Source organism: Trachypithecus francoisi, unplaced genomic scaffold (assembly GCF_009764315.1).
Source record: "Trachypithecus francoisi isolate TF-2019V2 unplaced genomic scaffold, Tfra_2.0 Lachesis_group5, whole genome shotgun sequence".
Taxonomy (NCBI): domain Eukaryota; kingdom Metazoa; phylum Chordata; class Mammalia; order Primates; family Cercopithecidae; genus Trachypithecus; species Trachypithecus francoisi.
In genome coordinates this window covers 33661936-33674627 of record NW_022681470.1, presented here as the reverse complement: position 1 = coordinate 33674627, position 12692 = coordinate 33661936, and the positions used below count along the sequence as shown (strand labels likewise).

General features: G+C 41.4%; 1 protein-coding gene across 1 annotated transcript in view; it reads left to right on the top strand.

Annotated features, from left to right (window-relative positions):
* ASTN1 (astrotactin 1) overlaps nt 1-12692 on the top strand; it is a 316609-nt gene that overhangs the window by 222718 nt on the left and 81199 nt on the right. Inside the window, exons 12-14 of the mRNA XM_033197106.1 lie at nt 3649-3815; nt 6874-7068; nt 9004-9131. Of these exons, the coding sequence (XP_033052997.1) occupies nt 3649-3815; nt 6874-7068; nt 9004-9131 (490 nt within the window). The remainder of the gene's footprint in view (nt 1-3648; nt 3816-6873; nt 7069-9003; nt 9132-12692) is intronic.

The window sequence follows — 12692 nt, the reverse complement described above, 5'->3', positions numbered from 1 at the left end:
TATTTTAGGGGTCACTGAAATATGAGCTCATTTGTTCAACCTTTTTGATAGGGGAGGGCTGTTGCCATAATAAATGGAGTTTTCTTCTTAAGTCCGTAGTTTACAATGTCCCTGGGAATGCTAAATATAACCTACGCAAAGAAGGATTAATATATGACCTTGGGTATCTCTCCTGAGCAAACAGTTCTCTTTCAAGGAATAAATGGAGGGATTGTCCACAGCCAGGAGAAAAGAATATCCAGCTCTTGCAAACAGAAAATGCATGTGTCTCCTGGAGGCAGGATTTCTTTCTGACAACAGGACTCTGGCAACAAACACTTCTAGGAAGAAGGGCATGGTTTGGAGACTCTGGTTTCCTTGTACTTAGCTATAGATTTTGAGGTGGACCCAGAATGTGGATGCAATAGCAGAAAGAAGAGTCAGGCAAAAAACAAATTTATACCATAGGAAACTCCTTAAAGAATGTGTGTTCTGGTTCCCAAAGGTTAAGAAGGAAATTATTTTGGGTTTTAGCCTTTTTATTTTTCTGGAAATCTTTCTAAAATGTTTTACTCTGAACTGCAGCCCAAGGAAGTTCCAGTGCAGTAGGGATAATTGCATCTTTTTCAGTGATTGAGGATCTTGACTCACCATCAAGGTCATCACTCTGGACATTTTATAATGTTTTGTCCTAAAATATTTACACTCATAGTATTTCGTGTGTGTATATGCATGCATGCGCACACGTGTGTGTGTACGTTTGAAAAGAGAGAGAAAAAAAAGAAAGGGAAAGAAAATACTAGGCTGAACCTACAAATCCATAATTGACCCCAGAATATACTCTGGGAATTCCTTAAAGCGATCAACAAATCTACAGGACTGCTTTGCTTTGTTGACACATTGACTTTGTTTCTTTAGGGATTCTCATGAATCCAGATTTTATCATACTAGAGAAGCAGCATGGCGGAGTGGATGGAAAACACACACACTTTCAGGATAGGCAATCTAGGCCCAAAGTCTGATTGTGCCATTTTCCACCACTGTGACCCTAGACAAGTTACCTCATCTTTCTGAGTCTATTTTCCTCATCTTTAAATTGTGGAAGACAAAATGTACCTGTGTTATTGGGTTGAAGATAATATATGTAGACTATTCTACACAAAGAATTGCTTAATTCCTGATAGCTGTTATACTATTTTTGGTTTTACTGATAAGAAAAATTAAAAAAAAAAAACCTGCATGAGGCAGCTAACTGTGTTTTCTGCAAGTTTCCTAAGAGAGTATGAATTTTAGCTGGTCCAATTTGGGATAGCAGTAGTCATCTAGACATTAAAGTCAGGCAAGATGTGGTTTTGGAATTCTGAAACAAAGCCTGCTGGGGTTTCATTTAACAAAATCTTTGTCAAAAATCATGCTTGAAGGAGATCTCTGAAAAAAAGCGGCTGGTTGGAAAGATGGAAAGTACTGGCTAGTGACTGAGGTAGCTAGCTGGTACGAGGGCTGAAACCATATGGAGTGGGAATAAAAGGAGGACTGACTTTATCTGCTTAATGGCTTCTAGCAAGCTGTCTAGAAGGAGGAAAAAATAAACCAAACTCATGGCAACCAGTGCAGCCCATTCAATTCCAGTCAAACTTCCATGTCTTCCATGTTTCCATCCTGCATTCATGCCTGGGCAGCCGCACAGTGCTAAGGCCAGCTCCCTTCTGGTGGCACATCTGGCCTAACAGCTGGGTGGCCAAGGAATATGATTAGTGGGAGGCTAGCAAAACATGGGGTGCAATCCTCAGCTGCCTCATTTGCTTGTTTACCATCATCTGAAACAGCTGGATTTGCACAGCACGAGGCAGCCCTTGGAAATTTATTTAAATGCTGTCACCTTCCAGCACTCCAGCTGCCTTCATGGGGAAAAAGGGGGATGGACCAGGCTGGGAGCCTGGCAGGCCCACAGAGGGGCGTTTGTTTGGGAAATTACAGAATTAGTGTTAGCAAACAGTGCATATCCTGCCTCGTGATGATCTTCAACTAAGAAAGAGGAGGAAGGAGAGGTGAGTTTTCCGAGGCACACCTGCAGCAGCTGTGGGCTACTAAGATAAGGTGGTTGGCAGCAAAGAGAAAGTGCAAACCAGGTAGTAGGGAGGGAGGGGAGATGTTTAACACTGTGTTTCATCGAGTTTAGAAAGTTTTGTTTTAGTTTGGTATTGGTTTTGGAGGAGTGTGTTAACTTGTTGACGGTATGTATATAGCATAGTCATTAAAAGCCCCAGCATTGGAGTCAGATCTGGACAGACCCCCAGCTCTGCCCAGCTCTTGCTGCTTGACCTTGTGCAAGTTATTTACCTGCTTCCAGCCTGTTAGAAAGGATCGGCTTTAATGCAAATGTACAGAATCTGTTGCACAAGCAGAAGGAACAGGATGGGGAAAAAAGTCATTGACTTTTAAACAGAGCCCAGTGCAATGAGAAGAGTTCGTGAATTAACTGGCAATGTTAATGGTTTCCTTATCTCCAAATAGGGATAATATAGGATATTGTGAGATAAAATACCTAAAGTACTTAAGCATAGTGCCCAGCTCCTCATAAGTGTTCAGTAAACAGTGACTACTGTGTAAACGGCTGAGTGTGGTGTGTGCTAATGATGAAGCAGCTAAGTCACGGACTCCACAGCCAACCGACAAAGGGTTCAAGCATGGTTCTGCCAGGAGCAGCTATGTGGCTTTAGGAAAGTGCAACTCTCTGTGCCTCAGTTGCCTTATATGTAAAATGGGGATGATCATACTGCTTACCTCCTCAGGGTGTTGTGAGGGTCACATGAGTTAGTGAGCGCGTTAGACAATTGCCTGGCATATAATAGGTGATGGGTAAGTGCTGCAGTTGCTCACCAAGTCCTTTTGTCTTCTGGGAAAAGACGTCTCTTCTTAGATTTTCTCTTTGCTATAATTCTTGGGGAGTATACTACTGAGGACAAGGTAGTGCAGAAAAGCTAAATATTTTGCATTAAAAGCATCCAGCCAAACCCAAGTGCAGCACCTGTGGGTGACCACATAGTAGGTACCCTTGTCTGTGTGTCTTCCAGAGAGCGTCCCTGACACAGGGAGGTGATGATACAGCTACTCCCACTATGAGAGCAATCCCCCTCCAAGCTTACAGGGAAAGTTCACTTCCTCCTTCAGGCTGGAAGCCCTGGCTCGGTCCATTCCCCCCAACACTGCTGTTTGGTACCAATGTTGACAAAGGGCTTTAGACATTTAAAAAAACTCTTAATACCAAGGCCAAACAGCAGCACTCCCTTCCTGTAGCCCAGTGGAATCTTTGCAAATGCATTTTAATTCTGGCCCATCACTTCCACTCTCCTGCTAGCCAGAGGCCCATTTGGGAAGTCAGCACACCTCAGCTGTGTCTTGCTACAATGCTCTCTTCCAGCCTTTTTGGAGGAAGTGTCTTGAATACAAATGTGTGTGATCCCTGTCCAGAGAGAAGAAGCAAGGTGTCATAAAAGGTCACTTGTTTTTAAAAGAAGTCCGCCGCGGTGGGAAATTCGTGGATTACTTGCCAATGTTAATAGTTTCAAGGCTGAGTGCTACAAACTGGTGTCAGTGGTTACACTCAGTCCCCAGAGAACTCAGTTCCCCAATTCACCCACGTATATGGATGCTTTCTGATTGTGCCAGTGCCCATCTGGACTCAGTCCCATGAAGGACAGCTCCGGCTGCTATGACCGCCACATCGGGGTGGACTGTTCGGACGGCTTCAACGGCGGCTGTGAGCAGCTGTGCCTCCAGCAGATGGCGCCCTTCCCGGACGACCCCACCCTGTACAACATCCTCATGTTCTGTGGGTGAGTTGAGCTGCCAGCGGGCCACCCGGCGTCCATTTGCCCCAGGACGCAGGACTTTCAATGCTGAATCCAGGAAATGTGAGTGAATAGGTCACCCTAGGCCATCCCTTAGTCTCTGAGGAAAGAGCCTCTAGGACTGGAGGGGGAACATTTTTAAAGTCGAGGGGGAACATTTTAAAGTTGGGTGGGACCTAAGTCTAGTCCAACCCCTATAGATGGGGAAACTGAGTCTGGGGTATTTACTTGCAAGGGGAAGTTAACTACATGGTTTACTTAAATCATTCTCCAATTAAACCAGCATTTTCCAAGTTGTGTTTTGAAAGGCTATGTTAATTAGCTGTTTTGTGACAAAAGATTTTCATTGTTTAAAACTTGGGAAAGAGTGTGCAAAACTAGTCAATTCTCAAAAAAAGGGGTTGGTCTTTGGACAAATGGAAACTTATTTAAATTCTGGCCCCAAAGTCCTAGCATTGTGTGCAGCCACTCCTCCTAAGGCACAGTGACTCCTCTGGGTGAAGAGCCCTTTCCTGCAGACCGGCTCTCCCACCCATCTCAGTTCATCTCTTCTCAGGATCACTCTCTGAGGGAGCAGGGCAGGCAATGCAACCCCATTTTACAGATGGAAAAACTAATGCACAGTGAGGTTAAGTGACTCCCTCAAAGCTGGGAAGATGGTGAGTGAGAAGATTAGGACTAGATTCAGGCCCTCCCTGATTTTTTAAAAGTTCTGTGGTTCTCTAAAAATTTAAATTTACACTGCTGACTGGAATTATATTTAAAGACATTGTATGCTATATTTATAAAGTAAACAAAGATTCATCTATTCTACAGCCATAGTTAGCTTGTCTAGCCTTCCCCACTCTCTGTTCTCCCCCCTCTCCCTCCCCTCCCCTCTCTCTTCCGGCCTGCTAAGGACAGAACTTACTTTATGCTCCGTACTGTGCCGACCACTGAGCCGCAAAGATAAATAACACATAGTCCTTGCCCTCAAGGATCTCACAGTCTGATAGGCTTGCAATGAAAATCAATGTTTATAGTCATAAAACTAGGCTGGATTGTTGCCCAAAGCCAGTGCCTGCTGAATAATCATGTAATGTTATTTTATTGTGTTTCGTTTTATTTCTTTGTAACTGAGCCATTTTCATATTCAGTTTCTTGTAAACTCTCATACTATAAATGGAAGCTTGCTCTGTATCTTAATATTCTCTGTAATGTTATCATTAGGGTTGACCCATTTCAATTAACAGAGGTTAATTCAGCCAAAGTTACATAAATGTATTTATTTAATAAACATATATTTGAACACCTACTTTGCACAGAGACACTTGGGTGTCAGGTGTAGGAAAAAGAACAGGATACCTGACCAAATCTCTCTCCTCAAAGGAGTTTACAGTGGAACACGTGGTCAGGAGAATGAGGAAGATGAGGCAGCATAAAAGGGGAAGCTGTCCAGATGTTCAAGATGGACTGAGAGGGAACCAGACAGCTTCAAAATTCTTCCTAGAAACACTGTGTTATTGCTCAAGGAAGGAACCACTTCACTATCTTGTCTGAGATTTAAGCTGGTGCCATGGAATCCTCTGGGAATTTTGAGTCACATCTATTTCCTGGACTAATGTAGTAGTACCTGGACTGGATTTCTTCCCTGTTTCAATAATAATCAGACACCCATGTGTTTAGCACTATCCAAGGTACTATATATAGCCTGCCAAAGAAGTCCTTGACTTGAGATTCTTGTATAAAGACCAAATCACATACGTTTATAATTAAAGAGCTCTCATCACACCTGTTCACACAAATATATAAATGGGAAATGGAAAAAGCAGTTAAAGTTGCATGAACATGGGCCTCATTTGCACCTCTCTTGCTACTGATAACAACATTTAATGATCACTAGCTATATGTTAGGCACTGCATAAGCTCATTACATGCAGTCACTCAATCTTCTCAACAACCCAGTGAAGCAGCTACTTTTTTCCTCTTTCTACAGTTTTGGAAACTGAAGCTCAGAGAGGTTAATCAGCTGACCCAAGGTTTCCCTGTAAAGGACAAAGTCACTGCTATTACAATATTGCCTCTCACTGTATTATTCCTTGTTCCTCTACATAAGACAGAGTTCTTTATCTTATTGTAACAATGGCTGTGGATAGTAATAAATGATGTGCTTTAATATCATGAGCATCTTTAAATTCTAAATTTGGTGTATGTCTAATGGGAGACCCAAATTAAATCAATATTCTTTTTTAATGACAGCCTTATGAAAGAAGTTCTTACTTTAGCTAACAAATGTATATTCTTCTCACTATAACTGCAAATAAGGTCCAATTAATGACTTATCAGTTGCTGACCCATATTTACTAACATTGATGTTGCTTTTCCATCCTAATGAGGAGGATGCCAAGGAGGCAGTTGTTGGTTAATGGTGCACATGGCATTCACACTGTGTGCCCTAGGGTCTATTTAGTTCAGGAAGGCTACTCTTAATGGAGGAGGAGTTTTTATGGGTTGATATTGTGTTTGGATACATTCAAACAGAACACCGCCAGGAGATGATAAATCTTTCTAATTTCTTAGTTGACTTGTCACAGGACCAGATTAGAAAGTTATTAATTTCTTAAGCATAGTGTCTTTCTTTTTGCTGCCTAATTAGCCTCCAAACAAGTGCAGGGTCTGACCATGTAGATGGTTCTTAAGAAAAGCTCTAGAATATCTTGGATTTAAATGTGTTAACTCATTTGCAAGCTTATCTTCAGTGATTCTTACCCTGACCTATTTGGGAAACTGTACAGTTATTAGAGGAGAGGGCACTCTAAAGTTCTGACAGCACTTGTCTGCACAGCAAAGGAGAGAGATTTAGTCTGATCACATGACGAAAGAAGCCTCAGTTTACAGGCTTAAAAAACCAATGAGTCAAAATCAAATTGGAATCTAATTTGGAAATCTAATCTTTGGTGATCCAACATGCTCTCAAAGGCATTTCCTCCCAATGCAGGGGTTCACTTGCCTGCATGGGTCACTGATGTAATAACTTCTTATACTGAGCTCTCCTCTGTGCTAGGTGCATCGAGGACTACAAGCTTGGTGTGGATGGACGCTCTTGCCAACTCATCACGGAGACCTGTCCAGAGGGAAGTGACTGTGGGGAAAGCAGGGAGCTTCCCATGAACCAGACCCTCTTTGGGGAGATGTTCTTTGGTTACAACAACCATTCCAAGGAAGTAGCTGCTGGACAGGTGCTGAAAGGAACATTCAGGTAAACCTCATATGCATAGAAGTGATTATTCAAGGTTGTTGGTGGACTTTCTCTAAAGAGTTTTGCACTAGCATAAAGCTTTATATCTTGAAGCAGGGTAAATATGATATGCCTAAAGGGATCGACTACATTCTTGCCCTTGGTCTTCTCCAAGAATACATTCCTTCTTCCGGAATCCAAGAACCATGCTTAGCTTGGGTTAATAGTAAAGTGTTAAATGAGATTTTACTTTGCCCAGGCAGGGACTGGAAGATTTTGCATGGAAGCCCACACAAAAATGCTCAAGCTCCATTTCCCTATGAATGGAAGCATCGGTGTGTGAGTCAGTCTAGAACAGCAGTCTTCACAGTGTAATCTAAGGATATCTAAGGGTCCCCTCTCAAGGTATATCGAAGGTCCTGCCTTTTCCAACTACAGAAAGGCTGAATTTTCTTCCCATACTTCAATCCAAACAAGATATTATAGTAAGTTGAATTCAGATGTGAGAATCCAGCTATCTTCAATTGTTAGATATTTTTAAATTTGCAAAAAATATAAAATATTACTTCTCTCGTGTTTTATAAAATATGTTAATATTGAATGAATTCATTGTTGTTGTTTTTATATGAATTAATAAATTTTTAAAATTTCTATTTTAATTTCCAATATTGTAAATATTGATAGACATAATTGGGCCTTTTTATATAAATTTAATAAAGCTACTTGGGGCCTTCAATTATTTTTAAGAGTGTAAAGGAATCCTGAGAATCAAATGTTTCAAATCATTGATTTAGAATACTTCTAGGTGATTCTCCATTCAATGCCTGTCCCTGTTCTGCCTTGAACTCCTTAAATATATCTTCTTAGAACCTACAGGGAAATATTTTCCAGGAGATGATGATGAGGAAGAAGAGGAAGAGGAGGAGGATGTCAGTATTATGATATGGACCAGCAGTTGACAGAAACCTGGGCCTAGACTCTTATGAGCAACTGATAGTAAATTTTCAAGACAGTTTTTGGAATCAGCTGCTTTTTCTGTTGTAGACAGGAGACATTACTAACATTTCCCGTTTTAGCCTGGGAGTTGGTTTGCCAAAGGCAAGAAGTGAAGTGTCATCACTAATGTAATGGTGGCTGAAGTCTTCACTGAAGTCTAGAAATGAGACTGACTCTGTCTAGATCTTGTCGAGAGGGGGTCAGGAAGTAGGGACTGAGTTGGGAAAGAGGAAAGCGTATTCTTTACCCTTTTGGTAGATCTTTTCAACTGGTTTATTTCCCATATCTGCCAGCCCTTACTCCACCAACCATACCCATTACGTCTTACTCCTGACATGTATTTACAATGGGGTTCAGGGTGAGGGGAACTTCTTGGTTCAGAAAGAATTTTACATTGGGAGGCCATTTATGGTGGCTCATGCCTATAATCTCAGCACTTTGGGAGGCCAAGGTGGTGGGTGGTTCGCTTGAGCTCAGGAGTTTGAGACCAGTCTGGGCAACATGGTGAAACCCCATCTCTACAAAAAATGCAAACTATTAGCCAGGTGTGGTGGCACATGCCTGTAGTTTCAGTTACCTAGGAGGCTGAGGTGGGAGAATTATCTCTGCCCAGGAGGTCAAGGCTGTAGTGAGCTATGATTGTGCCACTGCACTCCAACTTGGGTGACAGAGTGAGACAATGTCCCCCAAAAATAATAATTTTACATTGTGGGTTGAAATTAGCAGGGCGTGGTGGCACATGCCTATAATCACAGCTACTTGGGAGGCTGAGGCAGGAGAATTGCTTGAACCTGGGAGGTGGAGGTTGCAGTGAGCCAAGATCATGCCATTGCACTCCAGCCTGGGCCACAAGAGCAAAACTCCGTCTCAAACAAAAACAAAAACAAAAAAACCAAAAATGCTCAGGAAGGAGTCAGGTTCACCTGAACACTCAGAAATGAAGGTCTACCCTGTTTCTAGGCAAAACAACTTTGCTCGTGGTTTAGACCAGCAACTGCCAGATGGTCTTGTGGTGGCCACTGTCCCCCTGGAGAATCAATGCCTAGAGGAGATCTCGGAGCCCACCCCTGACCCTGACTTCCTGACTGGTGAGTGCCTTCTCCACCTTTTTCAACTGGCACAAACAGGCAGCTTCCTGCAGTTTCATAAAATTAAGATTTGACCTCGCTTACTTTGGTTTCTAAGCCAGTGATTTCCTTGATACACAATAAAAGCTCAGCCATAAAACTGAATGCTGGTAGAATTATTTTTCAATAAAATTGTTGATATTATCGTATAATCTCCTGCAAAGTGTTCCTAATAGTGTATTTTCTTGTTAGTTTCACAGAGATACATTGAAAACAAATAAGATAATAGTTGCTGGGAGTTCTTGGGGGATTAGAGGAAGTGACCAGGTCACAGAGGCAGAGAGAAGCTAGATTGCTACTCTTACCTCAATATCCATCATTGCTACTGTTGGGTTTCCTGGCAAGTATTTACCAGCCATCATGAGGAAATAGGAAATGACAATTTTGTTGTCACATGACCCTGGGTTTGCATCTCTGCTACTTTCTAGCTGTGTGCCATTAGACAATAGAGTCTCATGTGGTCTCATGGTCCACCATCATAAGGTGAGGATAATAATGCCTGCCCCTCAGTACTGTTTTGAGCCCAGCAGTATTCTTCCTTCAGACTCATGATGGAACAAACACACAGATTAATTAGAAGAGGCAGGAATCTCTGGATATCCTTGCCTGTGCCTCTGAAGACCCCCCAGCTGGCACCTCCTGGGCCAAGGAAGAGACTTTCAAGGTGTCCCATGGACTAATGAGAGGCAGCTGACTGAGATTTGGCAACACTTGCTAGAAAACTAGACATGAGCTCAATTCCACTGATTGCTTTGTATGTTTCTCTGTTACTCTTCTCCCTATTCATTCTGTCTTCCTTATTCTATACCTTTGTAGACCCAGAAAGTCTGAGACAGGTCTCAGTTAATTTAGAAAGTTTATTTTGCCAAGGTTGAGGACGTGCACCTGTGACACAGCCTCAGGACGTCCTGACAACAATGTGCCCAAGGTGGTTGGGGCACAGCTTGGTTTTATGCATTTTCGGGAGACATGAGACATCAATCAATATATATACGAAGTACATTGGTTTGGTCTGGAAAGGTGGGATAACTGGAAGCAAAGGCAGGAAGACTCTAAGAGGTGAGGGGGCTTCCAGGTCACAGATAGGTGAGAAACAAATGGTTACATTCTTTTGAGTTTCTGGTTAGCCTCTCTTAGCCTCTCCAAAGGAGGCAAATCAGATATGCATTTATCTCAGTGAGCAGAGGAGTGACTTTGAATAGAATGAGAGGCAGGTTTGTCCTAAGCAGTTCCTGGGTTGACTTTTCCCTTTAGTTTAGTGATTTGGGGGGCCCAAGATATTTTCCTTTTACACCTTTCTCTCCTTTTTTCTTCCTTTTCTAAAGAATGAGTTCAGCTAAGGGTAGGTCTCTTCCAGGCATCAAGCTATGTTAAAAATATGAGTTTAGACCTGAATGGGATGCAATGTAGGTCTGTCTGATATAATATAGCATAGTGTTTAACAGCCTCGGCTCTGGAGCCGGTCAGCAAGGCTTAGCTCATCACTGGCTGCATGATCTGGACACATTACTTAACTTCTCTGTGCCTCAATTTCTTTTACCTATAAAAATGGGCATTCTAATACTATCTTCCTCACAGTATTGATATGAGGAATAAATAAATTCATATTTGTAAAGTTTTTAGAACAGTTCCTTACCCATAGTGAGATCTATGTGTGTTGAATAAATAAATATTTAAAGGAAGAAAGAAAATAGTATGAAAACTATGAAGTAATATCTACCCCATGGAAAAGAAAGAGCAAGAGAAAAAACAAATATATTCTGGACCAAGAAAAAATCCTTCAAAATCAGTAACCCTATGAAATACTACATGCATACATGCACATGCACACATACACACATCTGAAGAAATTAAATTGCAACTTCTGGACGTATCTCTAAAGCCTGCATCTCTGGCATTAGGGAATCTAGTTTCCTTGTTGCCAAACCGTTTGGGCAGACACATTCCTCATGTGTGTGTAAAATGCCTTGAAGACATGTGAGGTGGTACGTACATAGCATAGGTGACACACCGGTAATAATATACATGGCTCTGTTTAAAGATCTGCAGGACACCTCTCTCACAATAGAACTTATGGTGGAGGGAGGAGATTTTACTTCAGTTATGAGATAGCCAGAAAAAGTTCTGGATATTACCTGAAGCTTTTGGGGAGGAGAGGGTGGATAGAGCTGAGAAACATCAGAAAAATATGTGGTTGACTCCCCATCTGTGGGAACAAGGAAAGATCTAAACCTGGTCCTCATTCATGATAGAAACTTCTTCCTCCACATGCCATTGGTCCTCTCCTAATTTGGCCCATTGAAGGTAAAAGGAATAGAAGGATGCCCAGATGGGACACTTTTATTTTGATGGTCCCAAGGCAGTCAAATTTAAGCTTCAGATCACTTTAACTCTAAAATCCTCTAAGCTAAATGTATGGGAATCTTGACCTGGCTACTTTTGTACCTTGTGTTTGTTTTTAACCTATTTTTGTTAAGAAATGGTACCAGTTAAGCCAAGATCACATATTTCCTTTGATGTAAGCAGGGAATGGGTTTGTTTTAAAGCCCAGAATAATTGGAAGAATCTATTAAAGAGATATTTGGCCAAATCTTCCCCATGTTAACTCTAGTTCTGGGAACATTTTAATTGTATCTTTCCTAGACTTATACAGGGAATCTTATATCATTTCACTCTATCTACTATAAGTCATAATTCCCATAAATTTAGTTTAGAGAATTTTAGAGCTAGAGTGATCTTAAGAATCTTCTATATCAGCATTTCCAAGCATGTTTTTTTATTTGTTGTTTTTCTTGTGAAAAGTCACAACTCCATTCATAAATGGGTTCTGCCTTCAAATATGTTTGGAAGGAGTATCCTCCTCTCAGCAATACACAACACCTCAACATTAGAGAAGTTCCCTAGAAGCCCTGCAGTAAAGAAATCCTTTTCACTTTAAGCCAGCAATTCCCAAGTCCATTTAACTAGAGAATCATTTTCACACATAACACCTATTTCTATCTTGTAGAATTATCAGTTTGAAGAACACACTGGAAAATACTGAACTACATGTCTTATCTTGCTGCTGGCTTCCCTCTTCATCAAAATAACAGGACTTTTTGGTGTTACATGTTGTATGGAAATAAACAAAGACCAAGCAAATAAGAACAGGCAAAGGCTATTTATTTGGAGGCTTGCTATAGCTGTCATCACTTGTATTTTGGCAGAGACTCAAAGGCAGGCACAGGAGTGGAAAAGCTTTAGAGAGAAAAAAGGAAAGTCTTCAAGTATGCCCATATTGGAGCTGTTGGTTGAGAAAGTTGTAGGTGGCTTAACTAGAAGTGAGCATCCTATGTGATTGGTTAGGGGTGCATATTATACTTTCTCTGGTTGGACTTAAGTGGAACTGGGAAAAAAATAGGAAAGTTGTCAGCTATTCATCAAGTCTGGGTTGTTTGGTGTCAATTGTTATAGCGGTTATTTTTTGACTTCTTGGGCTGTTTGTTATGGATAGTGGTCTAATTTCCTATAAGTCTGACTTAC